General features: G+C 37.4%; 1 protein-coding gene across 1 annotated transcript in view; it reads left to right on the top strand.

Annotated features, from left to right (window-relative positions):
* The window catches only part of LVRN (laeverin), a 77,164-nt gene extending 57,850 nt beyond the window's left edge, over positions 1-19,314 (top strand). Inside the window, exons 14-20 of the mRNA XM_008014194.3 lie at positions 626-779; positions 2,239-2,333; positions 4,272-4,379; positions 5,109-5,276; positions 5,467-5,604; positions 12,835-12,910; positions 16,385-19,314. Coding sequence (XP_008012385.3) covers positions 626-779; positions 2,239-2,333; positions 4,272-4,379; positions 5,109-5,276; positions 5,467-5,604; positions 12,835-12,910; positions 16,385-16,525 — 880 coding nt within the window. The 3' untranslated portion in view covers positions 16,526-19,314. The remainder of the gene's footprint in view (positions 1-625; positions 780-2,238; positions 2,334-4,271; positions 4,380-5,108; positions 5,277-5,466; positions 5,605-12,834; positions 12,911-16,384) is intronic.
* The last annotated feature ends 3,402 nt before the right edge of the window (positions 19,315-22,716 follow it).

The following is a 22,716-nucleotide window of genomic DNA, read 5'->3' as shown; positions in this document are numbered from 1 at the left end:
TGACTTGCTGAAGTCTCAGATTGTTGTTAGCATTTGTTGACAGTAAACTACTTTTAAATTAAGGTGTGCATACTGTTTTTCTTAGACATAATGCCATTGCTACTTAATAGGCTACAGTATAGTGTAAACATAAGTTTTATATGCACTGGAAAATAAAAAAATCTGTGTGACTTGCTTTATTATGATATTTGCTTTATTGTGTCTGAAACAGAATCTACAATATCTCTGAGGTATGCCTGTAGTTGGTGTGCACATCAGCAGCTGTCAGAGCATTAGATAGAGAATGACTTCTAATTAATACTTGTTGAATGCAAACTATGCTGTCACAAGAATGCATACAGAATGCATAACTTCTATTTCCTAATAATCAGTCCAACATTTGGCCTGAATTTTCTCTAGCCTTCAAGACTTTGGACACTTGAAAGTACCACATTGAAATGGAAGGCCTGTCAACTTTGCTTGGGTTTCATCCTTTCTATAAAATGAGACATTTACCTTCTCATTTCTTGACTTATTCACATGCCTTATTGAAGTCAGGCATTGAAACATGAAACAAATATCGAACGCATGCAAATTACTTAGCAAGTGAAGGTTTTTTGAGTGTGTGTGTTTTTAAATCAAACAGAAACAATTATATTGAGATTGAAACAGCACTTGAGTTAACCAAGTACCTTGCTGAAGAAGATGAAATTATAGTATGGCATACAGTCTTGGTAAACTTGGTAACCAGGGATCTTGTTTCTGATGTGAACAACTATGATATATACCCATTATTAAAGGTAATTTCTTTCTTTCTTATGTAGTTTTTAAATAAATCCTCTCTTCTTCTTTTTCAAATTTTAGCCAGCATCTGTGAGACAGGTCTTTTCCAAAGTAATAGTCTTAGTTCCATATATATATATATTCATTTCCTTAACAATGGCTTATTGATCTTGGAAGAAAATACCTTAGTCGTAGACCTGGTCTAGGAGACGAGTGAGGTTTGGAAGGGTACTTCATTCTTGGTGAAGTGGCAGTGTGTCCTAAGAAACCAGAAGTGGATGGAAATGGTATGCCTGTTTTTTTAGGGAAAAGAATAGTATTTATTAGCAACTATTTTCCTAAGAGATTGTTAGGTAACCAGAATGAATTGTAACAACTCTGTGTCTATAATTGCAATATTCTGACTCATAGGAACAGCACTTAAATCCAGAGAGACATGTTCCAGAAAATGTAAAAATTTGAAGATGCTTTTGATGTTAGGAAAAGAAAGGGAGAAATTAGAATTACTGAACAGAGAAATGACATGCCATCATAAATTTAAAAATATATTTTCCATTGTTAGATCTTAAACAGTAATTACAGGAAAAATTAGCAAAGGTGAAATCAAAGCAAAAGTTAGGTAGCCCTCTTTGGGGAGTTACGGGTCACACAAACCAAAAAGTATGTTAGGTGCTGATTTCAAGTGAATTTCTGGGCCATTTGGAGGGTGAGATCACAAATACCTCTAATGGTCCCAGACTTTCTTTTTCCTAGTGGCCAAAGTACCAATGGGAATTTAGCTGACCTTGGGATGGTGATTAATAATTTGGTGAAATTGAGGAGGCTCATTGATAACATCTGATGACTTGTTCTTGTTCTGGGTAAAGAAGTAAAACTAATACTTGTTTTTAAATAATTTCAATGAACAGCATCTAGTTAATTCTTAGGGATATATTAGTAAATGTCTAACTTCTATAATTTTATATTTACCAGCTGATAGCTTATATTTATTTTAAAATTAGGGCTTCAGTTTGCCCAGGACATAAACCAGTTCTTTTTTTTTTTTTTTTCTTTTGAGGAATGTATACTTAGTATGGATGTTTTATGGTAGAAAGACTGTTTTATATTTTTACATTTCTTCTCTATTTTGAACATAACTGGAAATGTATGCAATGATTTTAAATGATAATTATAGCTAATTTTTTTTGAGTTATTGCTTTGTGCCAGGCAATGTGCTTGCAATATATTATATTATTTAATCCTCATAATACACTGTAACATTGGTATTATGGTAAACCACATTTTATGTAAAATGAAACTAAACCCAAAGAGGTTAAAAAATAAACCATTTATATATTTAGTAACAGATAAAGATAATTTCTGAAGAAGTATCTGCCACTTGCCTATCAATGTCTTTTCAGATAAATAAATAGAATACAGTGAAAATTCAGTGTTTGCAAGCCAGAATTAACAGCGTATTTTCTTTGTTGTTTATAGAAGTACCTATTAAAGAGACTTAATTTAATATGGAATATTTATTCAACTATAATTCGTGAAAATGTGTTGGCATTACAAGATGACTACTTAGCTCTGTAAGTATGTTTTCAGAAGTGATAATTGAATAAAATGCATTCATATTAATAGGCTTCCAGAAGTAATAAAATAAAACCTTCATACCTGTTATTCATTGAGATATTTTATATGCTATTATTATTTGAGAACAATAGCTCAGAGGTTGGAGGGCTACATGTATTCTAACAGAAAATAGTCATTTTAGATCTTAATTTACCTGCAAAGCACGTGCATGTACACATAGGAACTTACAGCTCTATATTCTCAAAGCCTAGACTACTGATTGAAATTATAAATGTTTCCTACTATTGGTGAAGGTGTGCTAAGCAAAGCTAGCCTATACCAGTGAGTTTAAGGGCATGGGAAAGTCACAGGGGAAAAGGTCCCCTCTGTATATTATTGTTAACATAAATTCAGTCATTATGCAGATAAGGTGAGGTAGGTTGACAGTGATATAGATCAGTCACTGTGTGTGAGCACAGGTTAGTATCACAGATGACTTTCATATTACCAGTTTGGTGAGGAGAGTAAGCACATTGTCATTGTGGTCTAGGAAGGAGGCAAGAGGCAAAATGGGGTGGTAGTATTTCCGTCTTCCTTGTGTCCTAAGTTTTGTGCATAGGATGGTCTCTAGATTTAGGGAGGGACTCTGTAGCCAGTAACAGGATAGGGATTATACCTACAACTTCTGGCCAACATCAAGTTCAAATCAATTAGACTGAGCAAGAAATACAAAATATACAAAGTATGATTATTCTGACTCAATAGTACTATTCTGGGAGGGCAGAAATTTTAGTGCTAAGGGATGTGACTGGAAGGACATAAAATGTAATGGATGAGTAGGTGGACAATGGTAAGGAATAGCTGGGATCGAGAGTGGTTAGGCAGTTTGCATCAATGAATGGGAAGGCAAAAGTGTGCTCAATCAGGCAGCATATTTGTTAACCAGACATATCCTTGGCTCTCCTAAATTGGACTGAAGCAGCCTACTTTTTATAGCATCCCAGGGACAGTTCTCTTCAGAGCAGCTCTAGGGAGTTAGATTGCACTTCCACAGAACTCCAGCTTGTTGCTACCAGCTTTAGATTGGGATGGGTGAGGAGAGGGAGTGAGTAGAGTATGTAAATGAATACCTAGAACTGTCTCTCAGAGGACCTCCACCCTTACATATTCCTCTTCAGCTTATCAGAAGGTCAGGCCAGGCTGGGTTGAAACTGGAAGATGGAGTAACAGAGATTTGGGGCTTGCATTTTCTGGAAACTTATGGCCAGTTTGGGTTTCTTTACCCTGACCCCAAACTGGAGTAGGGACCACAAGGCATCACTTACCTGGATTTATTATTGGTCTTCACTGTATTCTTTTGAACTTATTTTGTTTTAAAGTACAGTGTATACCCCTGCTCAGCTGTAAAAACAAACCAAACCAACTAAATACCTTTATTCTTTTTCTGAACATGTATATAACAGCCAGGAGGAGTAGAAGAAACACACTAAAGCAAGAGAAAGCAAATTGTAGAAGGGGAGAAAAGAACTCTTCCCTTTCCCTTTCTTGTATAGAGAAAGAAATTTAAAGTCTATTAGATCAGATACTCTAAAATCATTTTTTATCCATAAGGCAATTCTAGCAAAAGAGAGGAAAAATAAATTGACAACAGCTGTGGAGTGTGTGTACACCCATGTGTGTTTGAGGGAGATGAAGGATGGCAATAATTTGTTTCTCACTTTCAAAAAATACTGGTCTTAGGAGCTTTTTTTGGTGCCTAGGAGCCTCTCAGTAAATATTTCTCTGAATCTTAAATACCTCTGTCATCCACAAAAGCAATTTTTTTAAACAAACCCAATGTCATTGAAAGGATATTTAAAAATACCCATCTTTTTATGAAACACACATTTTTGGAAGCAGAGAAAATGAAGGTGGTAATGCAAAATAAACTGTTTTTCTTTGACATTTTCTTCAAGAATATCACTGGGAAAACTTTTTGGAACTGCGTGTTGGTTGGGCCTTGAAGACTGCCTTCAGCTGTCAAAAGAACTCTTCACAAAATGGGTGGACCATCCAGAAAATGAGTAAGAGTAATATTGTAATTCCTCTTGTTTTTGTCCTATTTAAGCACCAGCAATTTCCCTTTTTGATGTACTCACTGTGGGAATGAGTGTTTTGCTTTCACTTGGTTAGGCGCTCTCTCCTACTATTCTTTTCAAATACCTTTTTTAAAAAACCAGTGTTTAATGTGGGTCTGTGTATAACAATAGACGAGAATTTATACAATGAATTGTCACCTAGGACCTTTCACTGCCAATGCATTCTTCCAACAAGCACTTATTTGGAGCTGTCTCTGCTTGATTTGAGTCTTAATAGGTTGTTCTTTATGATTGTTTGTGATTGTTATATCTATGAGTGCGGCAGAGCACCTCCCTCTCCATCTCTCTCTTAGTTTGTTGCCTCACTGAGCGCTGAGACTCTTATTTTGGTTTTATTCCCTTTAATATACCACCTCAGATGGACTCTTAGGAAATGTGATAATGAGATATGAGATACAAGACCAACTTGTATTATCAATATACTCTATACTATTCTAATTTCCTTCTTTCTTAAAGCCCCTTAGTTTGGAATTGATGATCTCTTCTCATGGAATTAATGCTAATGACAGTTCTGACAATTGCCTCTCCAGATTCCTACTTTTGACCTTTATATCTGTGACTACAAATATTTTTTCTACATTCATACTCTAAAATATGATAACCTGGGGAAACATAACTACTATGAAAAATATCATTTTATGTTATATTTTACAGAATACCTTATCCAATTAAAGATGTGGTTTTATGTTATGGCATTGCCTTGGGAAGTGATAAAGAGTGGGACATCTTGTTAAATACTTACACTAATACAACAAAGGTAGAAGAAAAGATTCAACTTGCTTATGCAATGAGCTGCAGCAAAGACCCATGGATACTTAACAGGTGATTATGCTCAACTTACCTTGAAAATTCCTGGTAATGGAAAAAAATAGAAATGTGCTAATGTAAGTATTAAAACGATGCATATTTGTGCTGCACGATCTTAGAACCATGCGATTTTGATTTCGTTTATTTAAATTAACTCTTTATGTTGGATGTTTAAAATGTATTTTTTGCAAATGCACTTTTGCAGATTTATGGAGTATGCCATCAGCACATCTCCATTCACTTCTAATGAAACAAATGTAATCGAGATTGTGGCAGCATCTGAAGTTGGCCGGTATGTCGCAAAAGACTTCTTAGTCGACAACTGGCAAGCTGTGAGTAAAAGGTAAGAAGGAGAGTGAGACCTTTCTTTCATTTAGATCACTGGTTTGGCGCTGGAAGCTCAGCTGTAGTCTAGCTAGGTCACAAAAGTCCTTTGCATTGACTAGAAAAGTGATCATTTTTCCTTTGTTTAGTCTCACTACAAACTGCCTGTGTTATGGAAGAGCAATGCATGAACTTTTAACTATGGCTTGAATATTTTTATCTTTTTGTTGACAACATGCCATACTCATAAAATAGATGCCTATGCTACTTCTGATAAATTTGCCTTAGTTCACTTTTCTTGCACATTCTGCACAAAAAGTGTTTCAGACTCAAATTAATTTGCTCTCTACATCTTATGCATTTGTTTTTAGGGCTTAGTTTATAGTCAGCAGTTTTGCTCAATTTTGCTAATACTTTTGTTTGAATAGACAATAACATTATTTATGAATTGTAAGAAGGAAATAAAAGTTCAACTTAATAATTAAAATTTTATTTATAGTCAAAATGGCACAGGAGCATTTACTTAGTTCTTTGTACATCTGAATATTTAATTATCACTAATTAAACAGATATATTTGACATGATAATATGTGTGTCACTAGTCCTAATGTAATGATGAAGGTAGTATAAAATTATAAGTAAAAATGCTTATGCCAGATTAAATCTTATATTAATGACATGGAAAGTATCTATACTGAATTTGCTAAAATGTGACTGATCACTAACAAGTTAGCACTTCGTTTTTCTTATACATATTCCACTGTATGCTACTCGTGAAGATGGGGATGAAAAACCTTTTGGGACAGATGGAGACAATAGCTCCATCAGTTCTGAAACTGTTTTAACCCTCACTTTTGCAGACTTACAGTGCATTTTAGCATTATAAAGTATCCAAGAAGCCCTGCAGAAGGAAACTTAGAGTTTTCCATACAGTTTGACTACACAACATCTTCTAGGTGTAGTTCTTCCAAACTCCAGCTTGGGATATGCTGATGTAAACAAAACGTCATTTTGCCGGTAGACCAGTTGTTCCAGAAGAAAGACAGATGGGAGAAACAAAATTTTCCAACCCTCTCATTTGGTTCTGGAACTTAAAAAAACCCATTAGTTAACATTTAGGCCTTGTTTTCATCTTCTATAGAATAATAGATGTATTCGATAAATGTAAGATTCTTTCTAGTAATAAAAAGTTTTAGTTTTTCTTTTTTTTTTTTTTTTTTTTTTTGAGACGGAGTCTCGCTCTCACCCAGGCTGGAGCGCAGTGGCACAATCTCGGCTCACTGCAAGCTCTGCCTTCTGGGTTCACGCCATTCTCCTGCCTCAGCCTCCCGAGTAGCTGGGACCACAGGCACCCGCCACCATGTCCAGCTAATTTTTTGTATTTTTAGTAGAGATGGGGTTTCACTGTGTTAGCCAGGATGGTCTCGATCTCCTGACCTCGTGATCCGCCCACCTCGGCCTCCCAAAGTGCTGGGATTACAGGCGTGAGCCACCGCGCCCGGCCTAAGTTTTAGTTTTTCTACATCAAGATGCAGTTCAAATTGTTATTGGAGATGTAAAGGGATTAGGACTTGGTATCTGATAAATGCTGTAGAGGAGAGATGACAAGGGCTTTTGGGGATTTAAGGGGAAGAAAGGGATGTGCATGTGATTTGAACAAGCACAGTTGCAAATCTCCTCCTTCTTCCTGGAGGACAGAACATCAGGAAATGCCTGGAGGCAGAGCTGGGAGGCCAACTTGGGACTAGTCACAGTAACTGGCAGGAGCTTAGCGCACTGGAGAGGAGATGGGGTGGGAAGGTAAGTTGAGGGTCAGAGAGAAGGACGGGTGATAACAGGCCCTGAATATCATGTGAAGGAGTTTTATTTTGTGTGCTCTTCATTGGTGATGTCCTGTTTCTAACTGGTGTCGTGTGTGAAACACACACAGGCTGTCCTGATTATGACAGTGTGTTAACACTATTGGGGGTCAATTCTAGAACGGGGGAATGGGGATGGACTTAACTAGAGCAGTATAGCAAAGTGGTGGTTTCTTCCTCTAAGAACTATGGAAAGTGTCTCTTCATTACTGTCCTTTGTCCTTTTATTTATTGTGCTTTAGTTTTTCGTGTATCCACTAGAGACATGGTATGTCAAAGAGTTAAGGCAATAGAATCTAGAATCAGATCAATCTTAGGATAAGGAGACTGCTAAATATGTAACCTTAAACAAGATTTTTAACCTAAGCTTCAGCTTTCTCATTTATAAAATGAGGATAATAATGAATAGGCTTTAAGATAATTTAATAATGTGCTATTTAAGGTGATTGGTACACAATAAATGTTTAATGTTCATTATTATTATCTTAGTGAGATAATATGATGTATGTGCTTTATTACAAGTCCCTATGTCCTTCACTTTATTTCTTTTTCTCAATATTATCAATTTCTATTTTTATGTTATTGATAACATCCCTCAGCAGTATTAGAGTCTCATGTTTAGAATGAAAAACACACATTGATGTTGTTCTTTAAAATAACATGTTTAGTCTGGGCACAGTGGCTCATGCCTATAATTCCAGCACTTTGGGAGGCCAGGGCTGGAGGATCACTATAGCCCAGGAGTTTGAGAACAGGCTGGGCAACATAGCAAGACTCTATTTCTACCAAAAAATTAAAAAACAAAATAATGTATAAATATATGCAATAATTACAGTTTTCACAGCCACCCATAAAATAATTACCAATTAATAACCAAGAATCAGAAGTTAAATAACTTAAAGTCAATACCTAGTAAATAAAAAAAATTGAATTAGAAAGCGTGTCCCCTGGCTCTGATTCCCAGCTCTCTATTTACTTCCTCCTAAGTAAGAAAATGCATACTTCTTAATTTTTTTTTTTGAGAGTACTACTGAAAATATTTAGTCTTTCAATGTGTTCTTAACTAATGCCTCATCTACATTTTCAGTGGCTCACGCCTATAATAATCCCAGCACTTTGGGAGGCCAAGGCAGGCAGATCACCTGAGGTCGGGAGTTCATGACCAGCCTGACCAACAGGGAGAAACACCGTCTTTACTAAAAATACGAAAGTAGCCAGGCATGGTGGCACATGCCTGCAATCCCAGCTACTCGGAAAGCCGAGACAGGAGAATCGCTTGAACCCGAGAGGCGGAGGTTACAGTGAGCCAAGATCAACCCATTGCCCTCCAGCCTGAGTAGGCAACAAGAACAAAATTTCATTTTTTCTTTTTAAAGATATGCTATATCCTTTAAACATTTTGAGATGCCAAGATTTGTTCAAATATTTTAAATGTGTTTTACTTAGAAAGCCCTTCTCATGATGTGATTTATTTATCTCAATTCCAGAAAATGTTTAAATAAATGAAGTGGCTTTTCAGTTGATTTTTAAAAAATTAATAAACTTAATTTTTTAGGATACTTTTAAGTTCACAGCAAAATTGAGCAGACAGAGTTCCCATATATCCCTGTCAGCACACAGGCACAAGCTCCCCCTCTATCAACATCCTGCATCAGAGCCACACATTTACAGTCACATGTTGATTAACAACAGAAATACATTCTGAGAAATGCATCCTTAGATGATTTAGTCTTTGTGTGAACAGCATAGACTGTACTTACACAAACCTAGATGGTAGAGCCTACCACACACCTGGGCTCTATGGTATAGTCTATTGCTCCTAGGTTACAAACTTGTACAGCATGTTACTGAATACTGGAAGCAGTAGATACACAACTGTAAGTATTTGTGGGTTTTTTTTTTTTTTTTTTTTTTGAGAGGGAGTCTTGCTCTGTCGCGCAGGCTGGAATACAGTGGCGCAATCTCGGCTCACTGCAAGTTCCGCCTCCTGGGTTCACACCATTCTCCTGCCTCAGCCTCCCGAGTAGCTGGGACTACAGGCGCCCGCCACCACGTCCGGCTAATTTTTTTTGTCTTTTTTAGTAGAGACGGGGTTTCCCTGTGTTAGCCAGGATGGTCTTGATCTCCTGACCTCGTGATCCGCCCGCCTCGGCCTCCCAAAGTGCTGGGATTACAGGCATGAGCCACCGCGCCCAGCCAGTATTTGTGTATTTAAACATATCTAAACATAGAAAAGGTAATGCATTGTGCTACAATGTTACAATGACTATGACATTGCTAAGGGATAAGAATTTTTCGGCTCCTTTTTAATGTTGTCCATTGTTGACTGAAACATTGTTATGTGGCTCATAGCTGTACTATAATTGATTAACATAAACAGGCACATCATTACCACCCAAAGTCCCTAGTTTACATTAGGGTTTACTCTTGGTGTTGCACATTCTATGGGTGTTGATGTATTAATGTATAATGATGCATATTCACCATTGTAGCATCATACGGAATACTTTCACTACCCTAAAAATCCTCTGTGCTGTGCCTATTCATCCTTCCCTCTGCCCATAGTCAGTTGCTTTTTTATGAAAAAGTTTGAATAATCTACTTCTTATTCCAGAAGTTTTCATTTTATTTTTGTTTTTGCTTTTTAATGTGTTGAGCTTTTGGTTGCTGGTTTGGTCTTGGCTGTGGGAGCTAGAATCGGGAGGAGTACGAGCAGAGCGGCTTTGCACCCCTCCCATAAGGTGATATCTTGCTGGGATCTTATGCTCCATTTCTACAGGGTGAGAGACAGGCTGGCAGAGGCAGCTTGCCTAAATGCAAAAACAAAAAAATACCATCTTATGTCCAGCTTGGCCCTGGGCATGAAGTGACCAGTGCTGTGGTTTTGAGTATATCCCTCCCTTATCTCAGAGCACTCTTGGGCATATGTCTCACAGTGACATGCAGGCAAGCTCACAGACATCGTCTCCACACCAAGGCACATGTTGGAGTTGAGTATATCGCCAATAGCGGCGCAGGAACCGCTGTTCCTTTCAGCCAGGCCCAGAATTCTTCCCAGGAAGCCTAATCTGGAAATATATTTTGGAATATTTAATTGAATAAAACAACTTTTGGCTTGGTCTTGCCCCTCACTGTCATGTACAGAGCATTGCACTGGTTGGTGTGGGAAAATTTAGTTAATTATTGGGCCAAAGATGATCTCTTGAATACTCATTCCAATGAGAAAGACTCCATTGGTCATGGAGCTATATTTCAAGTTACAGAAAATTCAGTAGGTACACATAGCTATGAATAGGTCCTGTGGAAGCGTATGAATAGGGATGAAGCAATAGTATTTTTGGGACTTTTCAATGGATGTGGTAGAAGCATTATTTGTGCCATTATCATCTCTGTTAAATGGGCTTCACAGCATACAGAAAAGCCAGTTTTATCTCAATATAGAATACAGAGCATGATCAGTTTTAAACTCATCCTATCCAAAATGAATCTTACCCTCTTCATTAAGCACTTGATTTTTTTTCTCCACGTTATTATATTGTCTAAAGTCTTAAGCTTAAAAACATGGAATCATTTTCACTTCTACTTGGTTGTATTTCATGATGGGGAACACAGCCGAGAAGGCTAAACAGGAGCACAAGCAAAGTGAGAGGTTATCAGAGTGGAAGGTCCAAGCACTGGGGAGTCCGTTCCCACGGCATGGATCAGGCTGGATGCCTTGGTGTCCCCACGCTTGCCGCGTGGCCATCCTTGCCAGAAGAAATCTGACATGGCAGGGGAGATGAAGGCAGGGGTAATGTGAGAAGAGGGAGGGGCAGAAAGGAGAGCCAGACTGGAGTACCGAAATCACTGTTCCCACACTAATGTTAGATGTTATCAACTTTTTAAAAAGGATTACTATATTGACTCATATTGGCTTTTGACTTCATATTAATTAGAATGTATTTGAACACTGATGGGGGTAAACTATTTGTAATACAGTTTTGTTGAGTAATATTTGAAAGAGATTGCTCTCTCAACAAGAATGATAAATCATCTGTTTCAAAAATAGACCCTCTTGAAGTTGACAAGAGCAGGAAGGAATGAAGTGTGCCAGGTAATCTAATAGGTGCTTCCATATACATTATCTCATTTACGCACTAGAACAATGCGTCTAAGTATCTGTTATTCTCCATTTTTACAATTTATAAATTTTCCAAGGTAATGTCAAACCCAGCCCTGCCTCCTCAGGTACCTTCCTCCTGTGTCTAGCAGAAATTAGCACATTTAGCACCATAGGTAGGTTTCCTCTGTTTTCTATTTTTATTTTTAAGGTTGGAATTTGAGTTCTTTGGAACTCAAGTTTCTTGAGTCATTTGGTAGGTTTTTTCTGCCTAGTTGGCCAATTAAAATAGAGAACTAAGAAATGTTTCCTCTTTCTTCATAAAAACAGTTTCGCTTGCCTCAATTATATACAGAGTTATATTGTCCTTCACGTTGCTCAGGTAGACACAGTGTAAGTTACAGCTAGGAACTTAGAAAAACAGCAGCACCATTTTCTCTCACCTTTATTAGTATATTATGCCAAAGTTAATGCTTATAATTTTTAATTTCAAGTACATATTTTTGAAGTAAATCAATTGTGTAGATTAACTATTCAACCATCTCTTGGTCAGTCCATTATAATAACCCTATTTTAATTTTTCTTTCTTTTTTAATGCACCCAAAAGTCTTTTATTTACTTTTTTAACTACAGCCACACTTTGAGCAGGTAAGTATCTGCTGTTTTTTCATAGCAATACTTCACAGTTAATTTAAGATTTTTTTTGCTAGATATTCAGGGACACTAAACGAGAGGGAAAGTTTCCATTACCACACCTATTGAAACAAGCACAGGTAGGGCCATGGTGCTCAGCCTTCAGGGTGACCAACGTTTAGAGAACATTGGAAGACACGGATCTTCTCTCCAAAAAAGCATGAACAAAAACAACATTTTAAATACACATCCAGGGGGCTTTAGTCAGCAGTTCTGAAATGGATCCTCTATTAACTACTGTTTTTTATGGGACACAATTTATATATTTATTTATTCCTTTAGAAATTGTATTGAGACATGTGACATGTATTCCAACTACCTCATTTTAATAGATAATGGTTGTTTTTAAGAAGAACTTTTTAGATTTAGATAACAGATTTGTGTAACACATTTAAGCATTTAACTATCAATATTTCCTTAGTGTTAATAGGATTTTCTATTGAAAGATGAAGCTAAACTAGTTCATACATGTTTTTACTTAGATTTAGGACATAGGAATTAATAGGGGCCATACACTTGGCATTCATCTGCTGTATAAAATATAGCTTTATTTTGCAAAATGCTTTCCACCCTTGATTAACATCTTTTTGCCTTGTAGGTATGGCACACAATCATTGATCAATCTAATATATGCAATAGGGAGAGCCATAACTACAGATTTACAGATTGTGGAGGTAAGCACTTTAAATATTATGAAATACAATGATAATTTGGAAACCACTTTTTATGCAATTTGGACTTGTTAAAATTAAAAATAATAATATGCTTGTCTGAATTATTACATTCTATGCTTCTGTTGCTGCTGTATCACTGTGAAGAAGTGTTTTCAATTGTATCCTCCTCCTGAAATAGAGATCACCTGTTCATGGAGGGTGATGCTTCATCCTTTCTCACCTGAATGCAGGGCACTCTCGCCCAGGGTTCCTGTCCCAGACTGGGCTTCCTTCTATCCCACCTTTGCCATCACTGCCAGTCATTGCTCTGTTCCAGAGCTTCAGTAGCTTTTTATAGTTTTTCAAAGAAATTTTGAAATCCTGTGATTAGCACATGAGGCCCTTCATGATCTGGCCCCTACATTACAGTTTGGCTTCATTTTTGCTCACCTCACCACCAAGTGTCAGAGGGCAAGAGAGATGGACAGACACCCCTAAACACATTTCCTCTAGCTATACTGTACCACTTACAAATTTTCTTGAATTATTGTATAGCTTCACATTTTCTGGATTTCAGAAACACTCTACCTTTTGTCTGGAGAACGTTCCTCATCCCAGTTCCTGGCTGGATAATTCCTAATCATCTTTTAAGATTCTGCTCCTATTATCTATTCTGGGAACTTTTTAATGAAGGATTTATACCCTTTCCTCACCTATACTTTCAAGTAATCCTATGAATATATTTTTACCATAGTGCTTATTACCTTATAGTGTAATCACTGGTAAATATGTCTACCCCATGAGGCTGCAATAAGCTCCCTGAGGACTGAGATGATATCTTAGTTTCGTCTATTCTAGATTCTTACCGTTTCCTGGCTTTGCTTTCCTCTAGGCTGAATTTTTATTAGGCAGTCTTTTTCCATGTGGAGAGAAGCATAGCTCCCTGCTTATATAATCCTCAGCACTCCCAGCTGCAGAAGGAAGGATACTTTCTCACAGCTTCAAGAGTTCCTGCCCTGAAAAAAGCACTTTGGTTGGTCCTACTTAGGTCAGAGGCAGCAATCACTGTGTCCAGGGGAGATGGAATACTCTGATTGGTCTAGCCAGGGTCGAACAGCCCCACCCAAGTCACAGGCACTGGAAAGGGGAAGTTCTGAAAGGACAAAGGACTGTAACCAGAAAGTAAACCAAGGGGACAAAAGCAAATGTCTACAAAAAGATCTTTCACACAAAGTAAAACAAGGATACAATATAAATACAACCTGTACACACCCAGTAGTGTAGGTAAAATTAGACAGATTTGTGGTACCAAATGGTGGCAAAGATATGGAGCAACTGGAACTCTTTTATCCAACCATGTCAGGAAACAGGCAGTTTTTTTAAATGTTAACTGGAAACCATCTAAATGCCCATCCATAGGTAAATGAATAAGGAAAAGTAATATACCCACACAATGGAATACTATCCTGAAATTTTTAAATTTGTGTAGCAACATGGATGAATATCAAGGTGATTATGTTTGGTAAAAGAAACCAGTCACATTCTGGGTAATGAAAATGGATCTATAGTGACAAAGGGCAGATCAGTGGTTGCCTGGGACAGAGAGAGATGGACTGCAAGAGGGCCTGAGGACCCTTTTTCAGGGTAGAGGAAATGTACTTGATTGTGTCTATGGTTTCAAAGGGGTACACATTGGTCAAAATTCATTGACTTGTACAGTTTAAGTGTATCTAGTTTATTGTACATAAATTAAATCCCAATAAAATTGATTAAAATTAAACACCAGGGCCTGAAACTATGTTAATAAGAACAAGAAGAACCTTTGTGAATAAAGGTAAATCAACTCTCCCTAAGCAAATAAACAAATACATGTATAGGTCATAAAGGCCTGAACTTTGATCCTAAGCAAAAAAAAAGGACAAGTAGAAGTCATATAATTGTTATCATGAGAGAAGCAGAACTGCTAATTCCCAAAGAAATTATCCTTTTTTGAGTTTTGGCCTGCCTAAGGCTGAGCTGTCAGGACCTGATTTATCAGGGATTCCCTGGACAAGGGAAAGAAAAGCACACTACACCCAGAACATGCTGATACAAAAGCTCCGCAAATCAAGATTCAGTGTGTGTTTTTATCTTCTAAAATTCGTTAGTTCAATCTTTGCCTCTACAGAATCTAGTGAAGTTTTGTTGTTGTTAATGAATAATAAATGAGGTTCGTATAAATTTAGCAATCTTCAAAATTTCAAAATTCTAGTCACTGACAGCTTTTCAAAATTGGAAAAATGGATTTAGCAGTAAATTGTTGCAATTAAAAAAAAAAATGAATTAGCTAAGATGAATATCCTTGCCAACAACTATTAATGTCCAGCAGTCCTGCTATGCTGCATCAGTTCACAGGGTAGTATCTAAAATAAATAATAAAAACGAAAGTGAAAATGAAATCATTTGCCTCCCTTGTCCCTCTCCAAAGGCACAATTTTCAAACACCTTCCGCATTTCTGGCTCTGGTTTTTATGTTCCCCTGCTAGACATACTCTCAAGCACACATAAAGCCCACCTACAAGCCCAAACACCATTGCCACTCCCCTCCCACCAATCCTGGGCACACTGTCCGTGATGTGGAGTTGTGGGCTGTTGGTTACCACCTCCTGGCAGGTGTGAGCAGGGAAGGAAAGAGTGGGGGAGGATTGTTCCTGGCTCTTTAACTTACTTTTCCCTAAAACATTTTTTTTACATTGTAATTAGGCTTGATAGCCCTATTGCTATGCAATTTTGAGTATATTAGGGTTGAAGTAAGCTGTTGTGAACTGGAATGCGCATCTTCATCTAATGGCTGTAAGTGTTTGGAGTTCTAATCCACTGATACAAAAAGAGACTTCTGGTAAAATGAAAATTGAAAAAACTTATAACTTATTTATATTTTGGAATATAACTTATTATTCACTTGGAGTCTGACTTATACGTAATATTACAACAAATGTTCTGATAACTGAATGCTTGACCTGACCCAATGAGGTAATTCAGCCAATGGACGAATTCATTATCTAAGTGTTCTCAAATAAAGAATGACAGTTGTAAAGATGCAACTATTATGTACCAATTTTGAGCTTTGGAAGTTTCAGTTTCTTTTGAGATTTAAAAAAAGTGAGGGGGTTCACTGTATCTCTGTCTGCAAATCTTAGAGAACACTCTATTTGCCTTCAGTAAATATTCATTGAGACTTAATATGTGCTTTGGGAATAGAGCAATGAATAAGGCATAGTTTCTGCTTCATGGACCTTCCTGTCTACATCTGCTTCTTTGGGGTAGGTCTGGTGTTCATCACATTGTCTCAGTCACAGTCTCGCCAGGGACACACAATCTGGGAGTATACATTTCTACTCATTCCAACCATCATCACCAATTTACAAAATCATGTTGCTGCTTAGCATTTAGATATTTGTTTTGTCCAAATGGGAAGTTAGATTGCACTGATCATCTGTCTCTCTGTCCTTCCAGCTGCAGCAGTTTTTCAGTAACATGTTGGAGGAACACTCGAGGATCAGCGTTCATGCCAAATTACAGACAATAAAGAATAAAAATCTGAAAAACAAGAAGCAAAGTGCCAGGATGGCTGCTTGGCTAAGGAGAAACACATAGCTTGTGGCTATCTTTCAGCACTCCTCTTGCCTATTATAATGTAGTTTGCTCACAGTTTTGTCTTCCAATACTTTATGAGTCTGGAAAACCATACATTTTGTTTGTATTTCAGTCACATTTATTACTCAGAGTGCCTTTCTTCTCATATTGTCATGTTTGGCCCTGAGGTTGGGTGATTGCTGACAATTTTGCCAATGCTGCTGTATTTCTGGGAAAGATGTCACTTCACGTTGGGCTGTAATCCCACAGAATTCACTTTAAATGTTGTGTAAAAACAAATTAACCTAAGAAAGTCTTGCTTATTTTGTTGTGAAGGCCAGTGGAATATAAAATCATTGGCATTAATGAGTAGCACATTCTTTGCTGAGGGAAATAACAGTTTAGCGAGGCCCGAGGGTTTATTTAGTTCAACATTGAAAATTGAAAAGACTAATGAGAAGATAACATGACAATGTGAAAAGACAGAAACTCAAAAAGTATATTCACTAGAAGACAGAAGAGCCAAAGAAAAGCAAGTTGAAAAAGAAAGAGGAGACAATTTAACGAGCCCTAAAGGCAAGAAATGTGTCTTCTCCTGCTCATTTCTCTCTCCCACAGTATATCCTGCATTGAATCACAGGTTGCTAGTTACTGAATTTTATGGTGTCACAAAAAGACAAATGATTGTAGGATCCATGGAAGTGCACTTAGGCTTGCTGTGGTGGAGGCCACAGTGGAGATGAAGGCTTTGCTCTGAAGCTCCTGATTGTGTATTCACCAGTGGGATGGACACCCTTTCGGCCTAAGCGTATGAGTGAAAATAATGATGTCAAAAGACAATAGCAAGTATGGGCTACTATTTAGGGCAAAAGGAATCCTGAAATGAAGGAAACAGAACTACAGGCTAACTGGAGCATAATCTTACAGTTTTGCACTCAGGGGATTAAGTTTGAAACATGGTGTCTTTTGGCCAAATTGAACCTACTTGTAATGTGGACTAACTTACTTTACCCATTTTGGTCAGTCCCAGTGTATGGAATTAGCTTAGTTTTCTCATGCTTGATTAAAACAAGACAACTAAAGCCAATCATTCCTCTTATAGACTTTGTGTATATGATTTAATCTTTTATTTTATTTTTATTTTTGTAGAATGGGGGTAAAACTACAGATCTCCACCTCAGGGTGATATTTGTAAAGGTTAAGGAGTATGACATCAATTAACAGTCTTTAAAGATTTACATAAACTCAAAGCAATGTGACCTAAGACGTTTTTCCTATTTCTTGTATAAGTTAAGGCAGCCATAAATGAAAATACCAAACAAAATTTTGCTTTTATATTTGCTTCACAAGAGGGTTCTCCCTGAGTGTCAGGGGGAGGCTGTTGGACTTCACCATGTGGACAAATGAAAGCACAGGTCAGAGAATTTCTTCTTCAAATTTAGAAATGTAAATTTTCAGCAATAAAATATCTGCATGCCTTCAAAGTGTTGTAGGTGAGATACTTTCCTGTTTTTTTTCTTAAACACTCATTCTATATTTCCCATATTTCCTCTGATAATGAATCTCATCTTTCAATAACTTTGTCTTCATGTGTCCTCTCAACTGCTTTTCTCTTCCTCCTCTTCCTCTCTGTCTTAGTCCATTTTGTGCTGCTGTCACAGAATACCTTAGACTGGGTAATTTATGAAGAACAGAGATGTGTTTCTTATCATTCTGGAGGCTGGAGATTCCAAGGTCCAGGGGCCTGCATCTCACTAGGGCCTTCTTGCTGTGTCATCCCCCATGGTGGAAGGCAAGAGGGCAAGAGAAAGAAGAGAGAAGAGGACTGAACTCATCCTTTTTATCAAGAACCCTCTCCCAAGAAAACTAGCCAACTCCCATGATAAGAGCATTAATCTATTCATGAAGGCAGAACCTTCATGACCTAATCACCTCTTGAAAGTCCTACCTCTCAACATTGCATTGAGGATTAAGTTTCTAACACATGACCTTGGAGGGACACATTCAAACCATACATAGCTCTCTCCTCTATTTCCACTCCCGTTGTTTCTCTCTCGAGCTCCCTCTTCCCTTCTCCCCTTTTCCCCTTTCTCCTCTTTCCAGTAACCTCTACCTTCCTTCTGCCTGGTTGTTCTTATCCTCACTCCTTGGTCTTCCCACGCAACCATGGTCTCAGTCCACCAAGTGTGCTTTGAGGCTGACACTCAGGGTCAAGAAGGCTCTGATGGCTGGTATTGGGTGATGCCAAGAACTACTGATCTTGCCAAAAGAGCATGTAGGCTGGTCTTTCCAGACAGTTAAAAGTTAAACTGAATCCTATTACATCTTAGCTGCTGTGGTAATTAAATACTGCTGAAGGTGTTTCTCCAAAATCAAATGCCCAAATATTTGATTAATAGTCTTTCCTCTAAATATGAGAAAAAAAAAATAGATGATATAACATTTTTACTTACTTGGATGAAGCCGGTTACTTAAGCACTGCATTTTATTATGCTTTACCTTATACAAAGTATAAAAACAAGTGATTGTTGATTGGTTTCTGTGATAGCAATAATGCAGTAACAAGTCAGGGAGTGGTACTGAGGCTGATTTGTCTGTGTGGCATTAATACTTTATTAACCAATAAAAACTGCTTGTCTATTATCACCCCAACTATAAAATGATTTCCCTGACCCAGTCCATTTATTGTATACCTTTCTTCCTGAAAATAATTAACAATGTATACAATATAGTCATGATTTTTTCCAATTTCATTATTAGAAATTAAATTTTTTCTCACAATCTTACGCCTTTTTTTTTTTTTTTTTTGCCCAAACCCATTCAGTGACTTGTCATTGTTGACTTTAAATGAAAGAACAAATGCCTTAGTGTGATGTTCAACATCTTTTGTAATTTAGATCTCTGGGACCAATCTGTATAGCAATGTATTCTGGGGAAGGCATGAAGAAGCAAAGTGAGATGAGATTTAAAATGTAGTTCATCTTAGTTACTTCTCGTGTTTAATCCATTCTTTGCTGCAATAAAAGCTATTTTTTTCTCATCCAAACTGTAGCAGGATTACCATGTTCAAAGCAAAGCCTTAAGGGATGCTTACAAGTAAATATAACTGCCTCCCCCATGCAAAGAATGATTTAGCACAGTTAGCAGCATTTGAAACCATACATATGTTGCCTTTGGCTCATTCTTCTCTCTAATTCAACAAGATTTAGCAAAGGTTATCTCTACAACACACATTTTTAGGAGTTATTGGGGCTCTTCCTCTTCCCTTCCCTTCATAAATAAGTCAGTCCTAGAGGTGAAATAGAGCAAGGTGGCCCATGACTTGAAGTGGGCATTAAGAGTTTGAATGGGGTGAAGAAAGAATCCACACAGAGGAGGGGAGATCATAGCAGGATATCAGAACCCAGACAGGGTGAATAAGGTTACCACACGGTGGTGGAGGGGATTATGACATGGTGACTTAGAGCCCAGATAGGGTGAGAAGGGCATCTAATGGGGGTTGTGCAACCCAAAATGGGCAGTCCACGTCCTTGTGGGGTAAAGAGGATATCCATATGTTGGAAGGTGGCCTAGTATGAGGTATCAGAGCCTGGGGAGGGTAAAGAGGGAATCCACATGGGGAGGGAGAGAGGCAGATATAAAAGGTGAGTTGCCACAGGGTTATGGGTCAAACAAGAAAATACATCCATGATAATAGGATCCAGGCTTCTCGTAGTTGGAGAAGGGAGTTACAGATATTCAAATGAAGGGAACAAGAATGAACTGTTCTGGTATGGAATTGGAAGTATTTGTGTGGACTCATAGTTTTCAATATATAGATAGATTTATAAGTATTTGTAAAGTATGTAATAAACAGCTGTAATATGTGTAGATATATTTTGCTCTTTATCTGAATATACATAGATATAGACATAGTTTTTGCCATTACTTTTAGTGGCAAAAACCACAATTACTTTTGCACCAATCTAGTATATCTGTATCTACATCATCTCTATCTATCTCTATTTATACAGAGATGGAGAAAGAGTAAAAGTAATGGCAAAACCTGCAATTACTTTTGCACCAACCTAATGGATTTAGACTCTAGCTTCCCTCCTGAGAGAGAGTAGCAGCAGCAACACCTAGTTATGGACTGAATGTTTCCCCCAACAATTCATATGTTGAAGCTCTAACCCCCAAGGTAATGGTATTCAGAGGTGAGGACTTTGGGAGGTAATTAGGTTTAGATGAGGTCTTAAGGTTGGAGCCCACATGATGTGATAAGTGCTCTTACAAGAAGAGGAAGAGACACCAGAGCATTCTCTCTCCCTCCATGTGTGTGCACCAAAAACGGCATGTGAACACAGAGAGAGGACGCGGCTGCCTACAGGCCAAGAGGAGCACTCTCACCAGGAACCGAAGCCGCCGGCACCTTGATATTGGACCTTCCAGTCTCCAGAACTGCGAGAAAGAAATGTCTATTGCTTAAACCACCCAGTCTATGGTATATTGTTATGGCAGTTCGAACTAAGACAACCCTAATAATGAGCACAGCTATTGTCCATATCTTTACTTCTAGATGCCATTCTCTGCTAAAAGAGCCAAAGTTCTTTGAAGAAATGGCTGATTTCAGGGCCAGGACAGGAAAGGAAAGGGGCAATTAAAGGTGGAACATCTTTCGAAGCAAAAAGCAAGGAAGTACTAAAAAAAAAAATGGGGACATACCAAATGGGCCCAAAAGCCAGCTTGAAGGAAACCCCACTGGCCAAATCTGGGAAAGTTTGAGAATCATAATAATAAAGGCAGTAAGGGAATAAAATGAGAAATCATGAGCTAAATAACAATTAAAATTTTGATGAGGAAAGGTATTTACATAATTTCAAAGTTCTTTCCCACAAAGTACAGTTGAATAATGAAGGCAAAATGAGTAATTTACAATGGGAAAAGCCTGGCAGATGTCACCTCAATCAAGTGATCAGTTCCAATGATATTCCATCACAGTGGGATAAATAGAAATTTTATTCCATTTAGTAAGATGAAATGACAAAACTACATCATTATTCTTGTTATACTTCTAACAAAGCTGCAAACATGAATCTAATAATGAAGAAAAAAACAAATTGAGGGACATGCCACAACAATAATATCCAAAAGTCTCAAGGTCATGAAAGTCAAGGAAAGACAGAGGATCCATTCTAGCCTGGAGGAGCTTAGAGACATGACAACTGAATGTTGTGTATGGTCCTAAACTGGTTCCTTTTGCCATAAAAGACTAATGTTACAGGGACAATTGGCAAAACTTGGGTGGAGTCTGAAGATTAGATGCTATCATTGTTAATTTCTCAACTTTGATGGTTTGTTGTATTTATGTAGAAAATATTTTGGTTATGAGAAAGACACATCAAGGAGTGAAGCAATAACCTGTTGATTCAGGAAAAAAATATTTTTATAGTAACTCCAGCTTTTGTATGAGTTTCTGAATAAATTAAACTTAAATAAAAGAGTTATTTGTTACTGGAACTGCAATGCACTTTCATTTCAAGTCACTTTTTTCTTTAAAATTTGGTAATGGCCACAGCCACAATCCTGAAGTTATCTACTCAGCATTTTAATAATTATGCCCAAGTTGGAAATGCAAGTTGTCCGAAAAGACTTAATTTCTTGTTTCAGTCAACATTTCCTATCTTCAACCAGAGGGACTAAAAACTTAAAATTTTAAAATGTATTACTCAAAATCAACAAAGCTATATAAATGTAAAATAAATGTAAGTCATTACACTTTTAAATAAAGTTTGTTTGAAACTTTTATATAAAAATTTATAGACTTTATACTTCCAAAAGTATTCAATCTTACAATTTCACTACGACTTTTGGGAAGACCTTTACATATACATGGGTGAATCACGTAACTTGAAATTATTATGCCAACAACTTGACTTAGTCCATGTTACAGTAATAGCTAATAATATTTTACCATTTTATATAATCAGTGATAAACAGTACACGTCTAGAAGTATAGTAAAGTAGTCTTCCCTTAGCTGCAGTTTCATTTTCCACAGTTTCAGTTACTCAGGGTCAACTATAGTTCAAAAATATTACATCACTACCCTGTGTTTTGGGGCCACTATTAAGTACAATAAGGGTCACTTGAACACAACCACTGCAATACTGCAACAGTTGCTCTAATCGCCAAGGTGACTACATGGTGATTCATTGCCATCCAGTGGGCCGAA

The sequence above is a fragment of the Chlorocebus sabaeus genome, chromosome 23 (genome assembly GCF_047675955.1).
Source record: "Chlorocebus sabaeus isolate Y175 chromosome 23, mChlSab1.0.hap1, whole genome shotgun sequence".
Lineage (NCBI taxonomy): Eukaryota > Metazoa > Chordata > Mammalia > Primates > Cercopithecidae > Chlorocebus > Chlorocebus sabaeus.
The sequence above is the reverse complement of the archived record's forward strand: the minus strand, read 5'-3'. Positions and strand labels throughout refer to the sequence as shown.